This window comes from Ambystoma mexicanum, chromosome 4p (genome assembly GCF_040938575.1).
Source record: "Ambystoma mexicanum isolate Mex_15411 chromosome 4p, UKY_AmexF1_1, whole genome shotgun sequence".
Classification (NCBI taxonomy): Eukaryota; Metazoa; Chordata; class Amphibia; order Caudata; family Ambystomatidae; genus Ambystoma; species Ambystoma mexicanum.
Genome location: NC_090927.1, coordinates 194,681,912 through 194,698,272, shown reverse-complemented (window position 1 = coordinate 194,698,272; position 16,361 = coordinate 194,681,912). Strand labels below are relative to the sequence as shown.

General features: G+C 41.3%; 1 protein-coding gene across 1 annotated transcript in view; it reads left to right on the top strand.

Moving 5' to 3' along the window:
* PNOC (prepronociceptin) overlaps positions 1-15,297 on the top strand; it is a 438,527-nt gene extending 423,230 nt beyond the window's left edge. Inside the window, exon 3 of the mRNA XM_069605689.1 lies at positions 743-15,297. Coding sequence (XP_069461790.1) covers positions 743-1,330 — 588 coding nt within the window. The 3' untranslated portion in view covers positions 1,331-15,297. The remainder of the gene's footprint in view (positions 1-742) is intronic.
* Positions 15,298-16,361: the final 1,064 nt, after the last annotated feature.

The following is a 16,361-nucleotide window of genomic DNA, read 5'->3' as shown; positions in this document are numbered from 1 at the left end:
CCATAGAAACAGAACAAGTTACAGATAGAGAAGGGACATTTGTAGTGAAAAGAGCTAGATAGAGAATAGTACTCGGAAATCATGCATAGCGGAAAGGGGGAAAGACAATAAGGAAGTTATAGACATTTAATTGGAAAGCGAAAAAGGGATTACAGCAAATGAGCAAATACAGTTAAATGGATGGGAAGAGAAAATGAGCAAGGAAGCGAATAGAAACATGTAAGGAGAGGAAAACCATGTTTTCCTCTCCTTACATGGGAAAATAAAAATTGCTAATGGCATGGTAAGTGTTGAGTGCATACAGTGAGTAGGCAAACACAGAAGGAAGGAGACGCCCAATTAGTAGTGCAGTAGTGATGGTAAATGGAAGAGGGCAGTGGATTACACCCAACACAGGCCTTCTCATGTTCAGTAATCAGTGCTGGTTGACGAAGTGTTCCTGTCTACACACTTCGCGCAACACGAGCCAATTCCAGCTTTGTTTAAGAAAGCCTTTCCAATGCAATTGTGTTTACATACAAGCTGAACTGCTCGATATTGAAAGCACCTGCAAATTCAAGCTGTGCAGCACAGAAAGTGGAAGACACAGCTTCTGCAGTGTAGAGCTAATACTTCACCAGAGTATTATGGAAATGTGTCACCACTGCTTTATGCCTTTTCAAATTGTACAACGAAATTGAGTTATATATGGTAAAACGAGTTTGACTTGCAAAATATTAACAATGTTTCTTTTTCTTTGCAGCTGTGCATTGTGGAATGTGAAGGGAAGGCCTATCCAAGCGGGATATGGGAAGTGTGCAAAAAAGCTCTGGGAATGGTTGCACTCCCGCTCAGTGCAGATAGCATGGAAGAAGGAGCGTACCAACCTTTAGCAATGCGGGACAGCCTCTTCTCCAGCAGCTTGAAGCACCTGGACGATCTCACTAAAGTGATTGGCCTGAGCAAGATAGAGGGTGAGAAGAGAGTGTCCAAAATCAGTGGTGTGATCCACGAGCGGGGAGAAGAAGATGGAGGTATTGAAAGTCACGAGGCCCCACTGGGGCTGACTAGCGAGGCTGATGGCTTCGGCGATACAGAGGGGCAGCCCAAAGACATTGCTAAGAGGTATGGTGGCTTCCTGAAAGGCAAATACAGCTACCGGAAATTTATGGAGCCTGCACGTGGCATGCAGAAGAGATATGGGGGCTTCATCGGCGTCAGAAAGTCAGCCCGAAAGTGGAACAACCAGAAGAGATTCAGCCAGTTCTTGAAGCAGTACCTCGGAATGTCCACACGCTCCAGCGAATACGACAGCTTATCCACTGACCTGAATGAACAGAATGAAATTTAAAGACTCTGGTTCATAGCAGCACATCATACACATATCTAGAACTACCATGGCACAAGGTCAACCTTACCCAAGGATTATACCTAAGAATCACTCTACGCACAGTGGAAACACAACATGAGCAAAGATGACTTTCCACACGCAGAGAGCAGAAATATCTGATGGACCAATTGAGAAAAAAATTCCCCGAATCTGTGGAACCTCTTCATCTAAGTATGCAATGGAATGCTGGACATTCTCGCTCCATCTTACAGCACTAAGGATTTGGGGATTTTCGTTGTTTGCATAAGTTCCATATTCATGTAGTCTTTTGTTATATCATGTAGGCACCATAAAATGAAATGCCCATTATCTGATACCATGAATGTAGCATGGTTAATTGGCCAGTGACATTGCATAACAAACCCAACACCACGATTAGTCACTTCCGTTCCTTTACCCTTTACAATCCAGAATAGCTTATGATAGGCTAATGCCAGAGATAAGCCTCTTGAAGGGCTTCCCAGAAATTGTGTGACTTGATCGCCATCAAATAATCCAGTAAATACATTTAATGCTCGATTTAGGCGGAATTCCACCCAGTGGGATGTAGCTTCACAGGTTTCGATCTCTTTGGTAACAAGCAGGACACATTTGCTAAAGTGATGCCACAGGCAAAGAGTGCTATGATTTATGTTCATCGTTTCGAGTTACTGAGATGATTTAGAAAAAATACACTGACTTTGGCATTACTAGTGCTACCACCTAGATTCTGAGCCCTGCTGCAAGAAAAATGAAGTGTTACAATAATTGCTTGGGTGGCCATTGTTGACTATCATTCTGCACCATTCACCCCCTACATTTATTACTTGTTTCACTATTAATAACATTTCCCAGTGTTGGATTCCTTGTAGAGACATGTTGATTGAATGGCTCCTTGCTGACAACCACACTCTGGACACACTTGTGTACTCATGTGTGTGTTTTTCCCATCTGCCCATGTTGTATTTTCTACCAGCACCTGATAGCTCAGTGGATTTCTCAAACATAGACACATTGCACAATTCAAAGATATTGAGCCTGTTATGTCTATCATTTGAATATGGACCCGAATGTGAGTCGTGACACATCCTGACATGAGATTATTAAAATAAAGACTCTCTGCGTGTTAATTATAGGGATTCGTAGAGACTATACATATAGAGGTTCTGCAGCCCAGATGCCACCTAATACTGACTCCCAATGCCACTTGGCTTTGAGCCTAGTCTATCAACCACCAATCATACCATTGCACCCAACACCAATATCTGCCATTTAGAATTTTACAAAGTAGATTGAATGGCAGTGGCTAATAATAAAAGAACTCCTGCCTCATGGTTCACAATCAGAGCATTCACAAATAACTACATTTCTGAATGCCCCATTGAATTATTAAATTCAACCGAAAGTGTGCTATCCTTTATGAAGGTTGGCAAAATGTTGGCCTAATTAATCCCTTATCTTGCAGGCACATATTCATGATGTTGTCGAGTTGAGCAGAAGTTTGTGGTTCAGCAGTCAGGGATTGATCAAATAAATATATAGAATACCAGTAGCATTTCTTTGTGTGTTATTGGCGCAAGATATTAATGCAACTATCCATAGAATGAGGCTTCTTGCCAAAAGTCCTCAAAAGCCCCACAAAGTCAGGTTTCAGTGTAGCCAAAGATAATGCCGATGACCCCATTCAGATCCATTATATACAAATGTATCTCATGAATATTCATTATGGAATTCCTGTAGGACCACTGTGGATCGTACGCAAATACACATGCTATACAGAACAATATGACTCACTATGAAGAATTTTGCATTTTGTAACATTATTACTTTTTACTTTGGACCACCTGGTGCCACTTTCAATGATGGGTCACCATCTTTTGAGCTCTTTTGCTGCTGACTTAACAATAAAACCTCATTAAAATATTATCCAGTTATTTAAAATAATTGACAACACATCCTTACCAAAACTCTACACTACTTCATAGAATAGTCCTCCTTATTCATAACCTTTAGAACAATTCTATTGCGATAGGAGGATTACCTTTTTGTCATTTGAATAAAATAATCAATATAAAATATTATCTATCCTCTTTTAAAATGTTAACAAAATATATCCTCAAAGAGAAAATAGGGTCTCTTCCCCTTAGAGACGTGTGTTTGCTGAGGCAGTGTCGTCCAATAATGCTGGGTACAAATGCCCTTTACCTCTTGTATTGTCGGCTGGTCTTGAGAGAATAACTCTGAATACTCTTCTTTTTCTAAGGCGTAATATGCTTTTCTTTTTCCCCTTTTGGGGTGTTTTTGACAGATTAAACATTTTGCTATTGTTTGATATAATTTGTAATTTTTGTTCTGCTTGTAAGTGCTATCTTTTTGTCACCATAAGCATTTTTAAATGAAAGGTTTTTCTTTTTCTCTCACAAAATCAACCATTTATTTGGGCACTTGGCCCTGCTTTTATAAAAGTGCTTCAACCGTGGTGTAAATTTTGCAATGTTATAGGGCGATTCTAAGTGAGATTCTTGTCTGTTAAATACGCATGACAGAGAGTGCTGCCACTGCTAAATGATCGTGGAGGTGGCAAAAAGGCTCAGGCAAAGTTCCCCTTCACCTCCCTTTGTATCCAAGGTGTGATCCCCGTCAACGATGTGAATAATGTAAACGTCCATGGGTTCTTGATTTGAAGGCTTGTTGGAGAAAGAATAGTCAAGACGATGGCCGTCATCACAGGAACACTTGTCATTGGATTGCTCTACATCACGATGACTGTTAACTTCAAGACATCACTCGAAGTGAAGACACTTGTCATCGAGACATCCATTATCGCCAGGCAAGTCATTTGTGGGTGCCGTATCTGAGAGGAGGATTTCTCCTTCACATTCACATAGTTACCAAAGCAGCATGTTACCTGTTGTGTCCTTCAGGCAACCTGTTCTTGAGCTACCTGAAATAACACATATCCCCAGAGTGTCAGGATGATGAGAGACCAGTTTATTAAAGATTGTAGGAACCAGTTTATTATTGGACCAGCAGAAATGGCAGATCCAGTGCCTGGGATGTAGTCAATGGAATTTCACGTGTGTTCACCCAATGGCCGTATCAGTCAGGCATTAATCCCTATCCCAACTAAACATGCTGGACATTCCTTTTCCAGTCCATAATTATGAGGAAATCTGCATAATGAAAACTGAAAGCAGAATGACCTTTGGACAGTAGACAAGACCTACCTTTCTTTCAATGATGTTTATTCATTAGATGCTCCCACAATGGACTAAGGATCAGGTCTGCCAACAAGCTAAACAGGAATATCAGTGACGGAAGCATAGCATGATGTGCCGAACCATCTTCGTTAGCAGATAAGCCCTGGCCTTTCTAGCAAACACCTCTCTTCTGCTCCCCCTTACCCCACTGTTGATCACCCCATTTAGAAGAAGAGTAGACAGCTAGCTTATTCCCAGAATGGTTGCTTGATACAATTTTCCAGGACACAGTTTTCGATTTATAATGTTTGCCCCTGTTAAACAACTCTTGGGTAAAACCTGACAAAAAAAAACGTCTTGCACATTTTGACGCACTGGCCTCCCTTCTTGCAACCATATTCTAATTCAAATGCATGTACATGTGAGAAATAAGAGAGTCTACTTCAGCTATTTCTTGACAGCATGGTATTCTGAACATTCCTGTAGCTAGTGTCAAATTGTGCATATGGAGTATCCAAGAATGTCTAGGTAGCAGTTGTTGGTCCCTATCGAGAAAACGATCTATCAAAACATTATACTCTTTCTATAGCAACGTAAGTAAAGAACGAGTGATCTGAAGAGAAGGACACTTCAAAGTCCTCTTTGGACAGAACAATGATATCAGATACATGAATGATGGGGTGTGGAGAACATCCAGGCGCTCTCAATATATACGGCCAGTTGGCGGTGACGTACTAGAACTCGGGGTAGTATGTCTACCCATAAGCAACTGTATTTCCAAACTGAAGTGCTAAGCACATCATTTTACAGAAATGTATTTTGCACATCCATATGCTTATATAAAAGCCATTTCTGATGTTCATCCCAATCACATTGTTTTTTGACCAATCTTGCTTTCTCGCCCATCTTCAATGGCGAACAAGCCCTACACTTAATGGTGGAAGGCCAAAAGCTCTTAGCCAGACACAGCCAAGGAAGTGAGAAATTCTACTCAATTGTTTGTGACATATGGTACTGCAGGAGTGTGTGCAGCGGCAAATCTGTCAAGAAATCCTATTTCGCTTTTGCTATTAACAGATCATAATACAATCTCATAAAATGAAAGCTATTTCCCTCAACCACCCCAGCAATGGATATGATACATTCATGTGTACTGCTCATAAAAAGGATAAGTAATATTTTCACTGAGTGCAAATATGGCAGCCACAAACGAAGAAAGTAATATTAAATTAAATCTCCCAAGTAGGTACAGCCCACATATATTCATCAAAGTGCAAGTGCATAGCAACACGCAGAGAGCATTTCAAATCTGATTGGAATTCACTGAAGCATAACGTCATGTCAGCACACACCTCCACACTCACTTCCTACCTTTTGATGTTTTTTCGAGGAATTTGTCCATATCATTTCCCAAAAGTCTCATTTTCAGCCACTAGAATGTACTTTGGAGCGCTGTTCCTTATTCTTTAGTGGTTCGCAGATTTCCCTCCTCGCAAGTGTAGATTTCAGCCCAGTCCTGTCTTCTGTCACAATACAGCACTTCTGCTTTTCAGATCTTTCACTCTTTCTTAACTTGCGGAGGGTCCTATTGACCGAACAGTACCCAGGATATGCCTGCCATGAACGATATCTGAAACATCAGACGAACAGCTATATTTATATAGCACTGTGCCATTTTGTTAGCTGCATACGTATTACTTTAACTGAAGCTAATGTCAAGTTAGCAATGGCAACAGAGCTGCAGCCACCGATCGCAGGCCTACCTCTACTTTTTATTTCCTTACCAGCGTGCCTTACAGTAGCCCCAGCACAGATCTCATAGATGTATTCTGTAAACTTTCCTGTTGTTCAAGCTCTGTATGGTGTAAGGCCTCACTGTGGTATAGCGTACAACTAACTACGTTGGCTTCATACTGCACCATCTCTTTGCTCCACCTCCTGCCCACGATCAGGGCCCAACAGTACTTGAATTGACCTTTTTGAAATGTGTTATCTTTATTTTTGTATTGAAAATGTATTCTGCATAGTTGATCTCCTAACAACTAAAACTAATTTTAAAAGTGGTGGTTGAGGCCATACAACAGCAGCAAAGCAAGAATAACTCAGTCCTGTATTGGAAGACTTCATGCATCATAAAACCTTCTCAGTGTATTCAGTGTATGAGCATGATAGATCATTCTGCAATGATGATGGCATACGGTGGAATATCCTGCTGAAGGACACAAAGCTACTGATTATTCAGGCATGCTGACGCGTTCCACACCAACAATGCCCTTTCAATTACACAACAGAGGAGGAGCATGTTATTCCAATCCGAGTAACTGGGTTGAGTCATCTCCTAGAATTAAAAAAGAGTATCTAATTAGGATTTCCCAAAGCAGGACCGCTCTCATTGTGACTACCAATCTCTCCCAGAAAGGGCGTATCTTGTGACAGTCCCATAGCATTTGATCTAAACTTTCTAGTTTCTGGGTACATCCCAAACATTCTGTGGCATCAGATAGGCCCCTTCTGAAAAGTTGGTCTGGCATCAGTTACACCGTATTTAGGATTTTAATCTGGAAAGCCCTCACACTTTAGGATTTTAATCTGGAAAGCCCTCACACTTCTACCGGTAATGACCTAACATTTGAAAGGGCCCACATCTTTCAGTCTGGCGATCTTTGCCCCGAAATCTCTTAGGAATTGTATTGCCACAGATTTCTCATTTGTGGCTTTGTGCTGCGTTATGATCAAGTGCCATCAGCACTGCCTCTAATACCTTGGTCTTCAGCGACTCATCTTCCACACCATGTATGCATTGGACAATATGTTTGGAGTTAAAGGACACATGGTATTGTTTGAAGTTGGAATGTTCATTTGACCACCCAACCGTGGTATCTGCAGCCTCCAGAGGGCCAACCTCATTGGTCTATTATTCTAGAGGAAGGTCTGCATCATTTGACTGAGTTCATTGACTACTCTCTGTGCTACAGCCAGGGTATCATTGATAGCATGTAATTGACCGTGGGTACTGATATCATCTTTGTAAAATTCACCTTACCCCGTAGTGGGAGTTTCAGTGATGCCCATCTCCCCAGGTCCATTTTCAATTTGAAAAGTATATTATTTAGGTTTAAATTATTTATCTTCTATATTTCTTGACGGATCACAATTCCGATGTATTTCAGTACATTAGGGCACCACCTGAATCCTATCATTGCAGTAAATGTTTCAAGCAATGTGCTTTTACCCACAGTACCTCACGCTTTCCCCATTTGATCTTATATCCTTACACTTGTTTGAAAGGTTGATTTTTAGCAGGACTTGGGGTCAGTGACGAATGAATGTCCTTCAGTACTAGCAAGAGATCATCTGCATACAGCCAAAGCATATTTTCACTGTCTCCAAAGCGCACTCCTTCAATAGCATCATCATTTCATATCCTGATTACAAGTGGTTCAATTACCAAGATGTACAGTATATGGTGACAAGGGAAACTCCTGCCTGGTTCCTCTCTGCAGATCAAAGGGCCAGGTCCCAGTACATCCATGGAAATGTACCATAGTAATTATAGAGTTGGGTACCTTATCCCTGATACATTGGCCAACACCTATTCCCTCCTTATATTTGATACACCCATTCAATATGGTTGAAGGCTGGCATCACTTTCTGCATGTTCACAGATAAAAACCTTTTCCTGACAAAATCAGCCTGGTTGCTGTGTACAAGTCTGGTTATCCACCCTGCTCATCCTATCACAAAAACCTTTGCCAGAATCAGTATTTATTGATCAGGTTGATTTTATGGTAATTATTGCACTGGATAGCCACCTTATCCTTTTTCAGTATTATATCTAAGCAAGGCATAAGTTCACCGAGATTCTACTGGTATACATTCCTACCTTCAACATGCCATATAAAAGACAGGAGACTATCCAGTGCTAAGATTGCTGCCACAATTTCCTCTCTTAATCCTTCTTTATCCAGTTCTTGTTCACCTTCTTCCAATGGACATGAAGCACCAGCTGATACAGAAAACCTTCAATGTCTTTTTCGTCAGATAGAGATTCTGTTGTCTAGAGACACTTGGTGAATCAACAGTTCTATAAATGTTCCATCTCTCCGTCACAGATTAAGCCCCATGTGTCTGTCTCAATTACCTGAATATATCTCGCATTTTACAGTAGTTTAAGGCGATGGGCCTGCAGCCTCTTCTGCCCCTCTTCATTGTACATCTGTTTAAATCTGAAGAGAGTATCTTTTTTTTCTCTGATAATCCCTTGTTAAGTTTATTCTTCTTCGTGGGCTCCTGACACAATGTGGCCAGTTTTCAAACTGCATAATGCACTTCCAGCCTTTTGCTTTCTTTCTTCATGGGCTTGGAACTCCTAATTCCATTGCCTTTTTGTTACAAGTGAAGATACATTAGGTAGCCGCTTATACTGCATTGGATGTCCTCTCAGGCAGTCGCATTTGTGACCTCACCTGTTCCTTTGATTGAAATAAGAGTCTCATTTTTAGTTTTGTTATCTCACAGTATGGAGATAGTACGTTTCCAATTTAAGGACTGATTAAGTGTGCAATTCTCAGTCAAGGATAGGATGACTGTAGCATCGACAGATATGTGAAAGTTGGGTATGTTGGAGGTAAATTAACTCAGCGTAGTTCTTTTGGAAGTCTACAAAAAGTCTATCCTTTGTTAGATATCAAGCATGTTGGAATGAAAGCCGTAATCTCTGGAGGTTTGGATGTTCCATCCTCCACACATCATATTTTTAATAGTGTCTGTTTAGAGAGTCAATTCCATATGGCTTCTGGCACATTCCCCTGCCCTGTTCCCCCACCACTCCTGTCCCACTGGGTCTAACACTTAAGAAAATCACCCCTGAGTATTATGGAGAGTACCCCTTGGCCTTGTAAGTGTTGTACTAATGCATGAAAGAACCTGGGGTTATCAGCGTATATATGTTACCTATTAACACTGTGGAATCTTGTATCTTGGCCATTACTGACACTATTCATCCTTCTTTGTTTTTGTCAAGTCCAGAGTGAGATCTCTTTTTTCAGACAAGTTTGGTACCACTCTTAACTGAACTTCTTCATGGGTTTGATCAGTTATCAGCAATTTATGGCCCTAAAGGAGAACATTAAGGCATCTCCCAACAAACTCCAGCATGTCTTGTGCCCTTCTGCCACTCTTAAATCAGTCAAAAAGAATAAAGGTAACAGAAGCCATAAAATAGCCCTGCCTCACTTCTCTGTTAGAGAGCAACTGGACCTACACTCTTCCCCCATGACTGGCATGGTACAGCTGCTAACAGGTTCTGGTACATTATCTGCATTAGGGCTTGTATTCCCCCATTAGATTGTCAACTTGGCCAGATAGACTTAAAGCTAATTCCTGTTTTAGTAATGGAAATATTGGATAAAGGTTGGAACGCCACACATAAGTGGTAATCTCAAATTAACCTTTATCTATCTTTTCAGTCAAAAGGTTCAAAATCGCATGTATTGTTTGTTGCCATCTGTGCTGTGCAAAAGGCTACCTAAATGTGTAGGATTTGATAATTGAGTACAGCCCATTCATTCAAAAGTGTCCATTCAGGCTAGAACCTGTCTGAGAGGTTTAATGTGATATGACAATTGCATTTTGGTTGAAACCTCAAAACCGTTTAGTGAAAAAAAACAATCATTCCATTCTTCTAAGAATCAGGAACCACTCTGGCCACTGTCAATGCTTTTGCTGGGCCTGAAATTCTACCCACAATTTCCGGTTATATCTATTTCCACAATAGATCAAAGATCTCAGGTTCAACAGTCTGATTTGTCTGCCTTACCTGATCTAATACCTTCGTAACAATGCCTGATCTTGTCACTTATTTCTCTGAGTTGCATTAGGCCGAGTGATGAGGCTGCTGTCAACAAACACATTGCTATACTACCCTAGCCAATGTCCTGGAAAATGAAATTGGGTAGTCAGGAAATAAGGCTCTCCCTCATGTCTCTCGAACTTTGGCTTGCCACATGTTTTGGACGATGGCTTGTATGATTCCTCACCATGGACTATGCTGACATGGGCTGATAGCAGTTGTAGTCTAAAACATCTGGGGAGCCAAGGTTGAAAACCTCTGCTGTACCCTTAAAGCCTTCCACCACCTTTGTAAATAATCTATTGGCATTCTTCCATTTTATCACATCATGAAAATCCTCCCAATATTTGTAGGTATATGCCCTCCACCAGGTGCATCAGAACCTAAACTAACCATTTCCAGGTAGCGTATTTCCTTCCCTTCTGTTATTTCCCTACCTTCTGTTACCAACAACATTGACCTTTACACGTAGTCTATTTTTGACTAGGCTACTCTTGACTCAGGCTTAACAGGCACAGAATTAACATTCTGTATTTTGACCTGGCGTACAAGTTATAGAGATGTAACACCATCCCACTTCCAGGATTGCCCCAGCACACTCTCGAGCATCTCATGCGTCCAGCATTACCTTGTGTACTAGCTTAGAATTCTCCAACTCTGCCAAGAAAACACAACCCAGTTACCACAATAGTTTATGATATATCCGCCTCTTACCTTTTGCAGAATTATGGTTCAACTTACAGGGCTGGCACGCACCCAGACTTTAGTAAAACGTTATTCCACCTCAGCATCGATCCACCCTGTGTTTGTAGCATCTATTTGCTGCTTTCCCATCCTTTTTGTCTTGCTCTTGCTCATTTTCTTTTCCCCAGCTGACTAAGGTCTAGGCCCTAATGGGGGCACCATATGCCACCCCAGGGGCAAATCTACTGGCACTCTGAATCTACTTTGGGAGGTGATTTGGTGCAGTATAAAACACACTAATATAACATACATTTCTGTTATAAAATGTTATACAATGTTATCTGAAAGATCATTGCACTAGAGGAAGAGTCACCACTGAAGCCTTGTAACATTCACATTTTACAAATCTGGTGTGCTGCTGCTTAGAGTTTACACCTTTTAGAAAACACACTGTTTAGGTTTTCATTTCGGAAAACAGTCACATATGGACCAACCCTTGCGTAGGCACTGTTTTTGCTACAGCAACACGTTTTTCTAATTCTCCTAGGACCTTCACGAGTGACCCTTCACGAGTGACCCGGTGTACTGCTCGCAACGTTATCCTAAAGGATATCACTAGTGATGAAGGGCCCATTATGTGAAAGAAAACCTCGTGAGTGTTAGTCAATCTCAGACCTTTAAACGGCAGAGCCTCAGTTTCCTCACTGATGCTCTCAACTGTCTAATTATACAAAAGATGCTCTGGCGATCTTCCAGACCACCTAAACATTCGAAAAATACTCTGGAAATGTACTAAATCATCTTGAAGGTTCAATGTGTCAATTGAAACTGTTCGAATCTTCTCCATTCTTATATTAATTCTCGGGGTCTAGCTGTAGTAATTTGGATACATTCTTGGTTGCAAAGACTATTGAGATAGACTTACATTAGTTACAATCGCCCAGTAATCAGATGTTGAGGACCCTGTGACTGTGTTCATGTCCATAACCTATATCCCTAACACATAGTGCCTTCTGCATATCCTTGATTCTAATCCATGAACACCTTCATACATCTGGAGATTCCTGTGTACATCTGTGCATTCAAGTTGGGACAAATGCCCATGCGCTCCTCTGGATGTTCCAAGTCTAGCTCTTCTCCCCACGCATATTTAATATACATCAACACTCTCTGCATGTTCAAGATGCCTAGCCTCCATATTTCTTCCTGGCACGTCATAAGACCTGACAATTCACAAGAAATGTCCAATCGTGAAGAACAATCTGCTTCCCACTGCGGTTTGATTGTGCCAGGATGCATGCAGGGAACGCCTCCAGCAGAATCTAGGTTTCCTTTAAATGATGAGTGTGATTAGTTGTTATGGATTAAGCTTGGCAACATGGGTAAAGTATAAGTGACGACTTCTAAACGTTTAATCCTAATTTATTACAGCAGTATCTACACCAGAGCGTTGCAGAATTCTGCTTACGACTAATCATCAGAAACACTTGTATATAAATAGCCTCTGCAGAAGTCATGCTCCATCCAAAGAGAATGTGGGCAAATATTATCCAAAACTACGGTGGAATCATGTTCAGCTGCAAGAAAAGAAAGGCAGGATCCAGTTGACTGCATTTTCCTTCTCTCTTAATATCCCTGTGATGTTGAAAGTGACGGCTGCATTTTGCAAAATGATTATTGCGGAGAAGTGTAGTTAGTGAATCAGAGGCTCAAAGAACACATCTCATAACCATGAAATCGAATAGTGCTTTAGTATTTTGACCAGGCTTGGACTAGCCTACAGGGCAATCAGGCAATGTCGGAAGTGCAAGCACAACCTAGTAGTGGGAGCCCGTTTTTAAGGTCGAAGTAGGACAGTTTGATGAGTTTATTCAGCACACAGCTATTCGTTTTGACCAGTGTTACTGAACAAATATTCTTTAAAGTGCCAATAGAATGCTCCAGATGGGCCATTTAGTGCCATTAAAGTCCTATTAAATGATTACCTAAAGGCTTCACACCAAGACATTTGTCCATCCAATTGAAAGTATAAAGCTCCTGTAAAAAGAAAGTGCAGACAATGTAACCGAAAAAACATCCCACCCAACCATGTCCTCATTATTTATCGACTCTCGTTGACATGTTTGAGCCTGCTATAGAGGGCAGTGGCACATTAACACACTAGTTAAAAGCAAAAGTATGTCAACACACCCAATCGCCCAGCTAAGAAAGCACATGTTTGTTACATTTGACAGTGGAAAACGTCTTCAAAGTGAAACCAGAAATCTGTGTTCCTTAAAAAAACTATTTTCAGGGGAGGTTACACAGTTGGTGACATAGTGTGGAAGCAGAAGGCCCCTTCTATAACTGTGTAGTATTTTCTCAATATGGAATATTAGTGTTAGTGTAGCTCAGAGGGAGCTGTGCGCTGACATCAACACCTAGTGTGCTGCACTTTATGCAAGCCACTGAGGGATTCGGGAAGTCAAGGAGTGTCCTCAAGATTCTCAGAAATCCCTCAATGGTGCTATTAAAGATGCACTTGACATCCCTCATATGTTGCAGCAAATTGTCCACAGTATTGAATACCGGGCCTCTCAAGAGGAGCCTGCAGCCAGGTGTGGACCTCAGAATAACCTTAAAAAGCAGATGGTCAGACACCGATGCGCCAGAGTTTGACATCGATGCACCACGATGATTTATGGTGGGTGCATGAGGTTTCCTTCTCCGCCTGCTCTAGGTTGGCAGTATTATTTGGTAGAAAAAAAAGTCTCACACTTTCAATTGCCACATGACATTTCTTTCACTAAACATCCCCCATTTTGCTGGACCTAGCATGCTTTTGCTTGGACTTCAATGTAATGCTTCCCACGATTTTTCTTCATTTTAATCCAACATCCTTTTTGATTGGAGAGGTTCTAAGTTTAGATTTCAAGTTTAAAACCTACAATACATTAAACGTTTATCTGAAAGTTATAGAAAAATATTGACTTTCAATGTTTTACTTTATTTTGTACAAAATGTTTATTTAAAAAGGTTGTGTTCTTTAAAATCAGAATTATTCTTATGTGTCACATATTAGCATATAATGGGCCTCATCACAACCGGCGGTAGCCCAGTGGTAAATCCACCAGGATAGAGCCAATGCAAATAGTTTTACCGCAACTGCGGCGCTATTATCACTGGCGCTATTATCACCGGTGGTATTAGCGCCGCGAATGGGTGGAAAGTGGAGAGTTTTACCTCCAGCAAAAAGCTGGAGATAAACCTCCAACTTTCCGCTCAAACTCGGGATTGGGCGGAGCGGTAATATGGCGGTAATAGCTTTACCGCCGCATTTTTGCTGCTCTGGCCAACCCCTGATTAGTCCCATTTCTCATCTACTTACTTAAAGATTTACACATTGTCTGTTGCACTTATTTTAGTTCTTTATTGAGGGACCCATTCCAAATCCCCTTCCCCCATTGCCTGCCATATGCAACCCCATCCTATTCTTTACCCCTCCTCCATGTCAGTTGAAGACTGTCAATGCTGCCCTCCCTCCTGCGTCCTTTTGCAGCGCAGGTGGCTGTTGTCAGTGGATGTTGAGAAGAGCCGTAAAGAAGCTAGTGTGTTGTACAGTTACTCATGGCCTATTGTCATGTACCTGCAGAACCACTGTTAGGTCTGGAGGGTGGGGCAGCGGATCTTTTATTTCTGCTCATGTGTTAATGATAAGTCGATGTTTTGCGTTGCGATGTAAACTGAAATCATTATTTGTTTCTCGATTATATGGGAATTCAACGTATTTCCTGCAATGTATACAGCACACAGCACACACCGAATGGTGCTTACACAACAGGTGTTACTACAGAGTGTGACAGTATTAATCCTGAAATCCACACTCTTGGCTTGGGTTGACTTTCTGCTCTTTGCAACAAGCAGTGTCTGAATGTTTCCTTAGTGTTGCCATGGCATGTACTGTCCTAGCTGTCTCGCTGCTGCCGTTTTACAGGATGGATTTGTTATTTATTTTGTAAATTATTTGGGAAAGGGGCAGCCCTCGCTCCGGCCCCCCTGCCTACCGGTGGATGTAAGCATGACCAACGAGGAGAAGAAGAACACAAATCCGGGTTAACGTGCCAGCGTCAATGCCGTAACTGTTTGTAAAGATTTGTTATTTTTAATTGTTTCATAAACTATTTCTCCATTAAAGTTGTACATAGCAAATGATTAATAAACTAGTTTACTATTTCTATTGTGATCGTTGTTGTAAACACAGGAAAGTGGAGACTTTGTCATGACCCAGAAAAGGGTGAAGTCAGAGATTAAATAATTAATTACAGAATGCACTTCATTAAATTCAAACTGTAAAAATGCAAAAACAGTACATAGGCCTTTTCCTACTATGCATCGTATTCCTGGAACAAGTAACCAAAGCAGATAAGACTAGCCCCTTCCAGCCTCCTATATCTGGAACAATTTACCAATGCAGATAAAACTGGGCCCTTCCAGCACCCTATACCTGGAACAGGTTACAAATGCAGATAGGACTGGCCCCTACCAGGACCCCTTCACCTGGAACAATTTACCAAGGAAGGTAAGAATGGCCCATTGCAACCTACAGTTAAGGATGGACGTGAAGACCCTACCCTTGAAAGCACTTGTAAAGAAATTGCTGATCGCTCCACTCAACCCTAATATTCCATCTCTCCAGCTCCTCTGCTTCTCCTATCGATCCTAGCTCCTTTGCTATCCCGGTACCTTTACTCCTTATGCCCTCTGTATAGCCGACAAATGCTTCTCAGCTAGGTTTGTGCTTTATAAATCCCATACATACATCCCACACATGCAAATTCCATAATAATGGATGAGAGTACTTCGAAAACATCTGTCAGTATAGTGGGTGGATACATGTTCTACATTTGTTCAAAACAACACTAAGCATGACATCACCAATGACAATATGACATCGATACATTTTACAAGAAAAGGTCCTCTGTTTTAAAGCGTGGGCGGGACCATGAAGCAATGGATTTGCTTTATTTTCATCAAGTTACTGTAGCAGATGGCAGCTTTGCGGACAGCCTGCAGCAAGTCATTTGTATTTTAAAGGCTTCGGGAGATGGTTGTAAAGGAAACAAATTGTATTGTAATTCTTTGGATAATGTATTAATGAACAATCATCTTTTTTGGACATAGCTGGAGATAGAGCAACAGCTTTCTCAGGACTGAGCATTCACTTAGTGGCTAAATGCACAGGGCAAATCCCCCCCAAACATGCAAGTCAGGCAGCTTGCTTCTTTTGCTGTCCATGTTG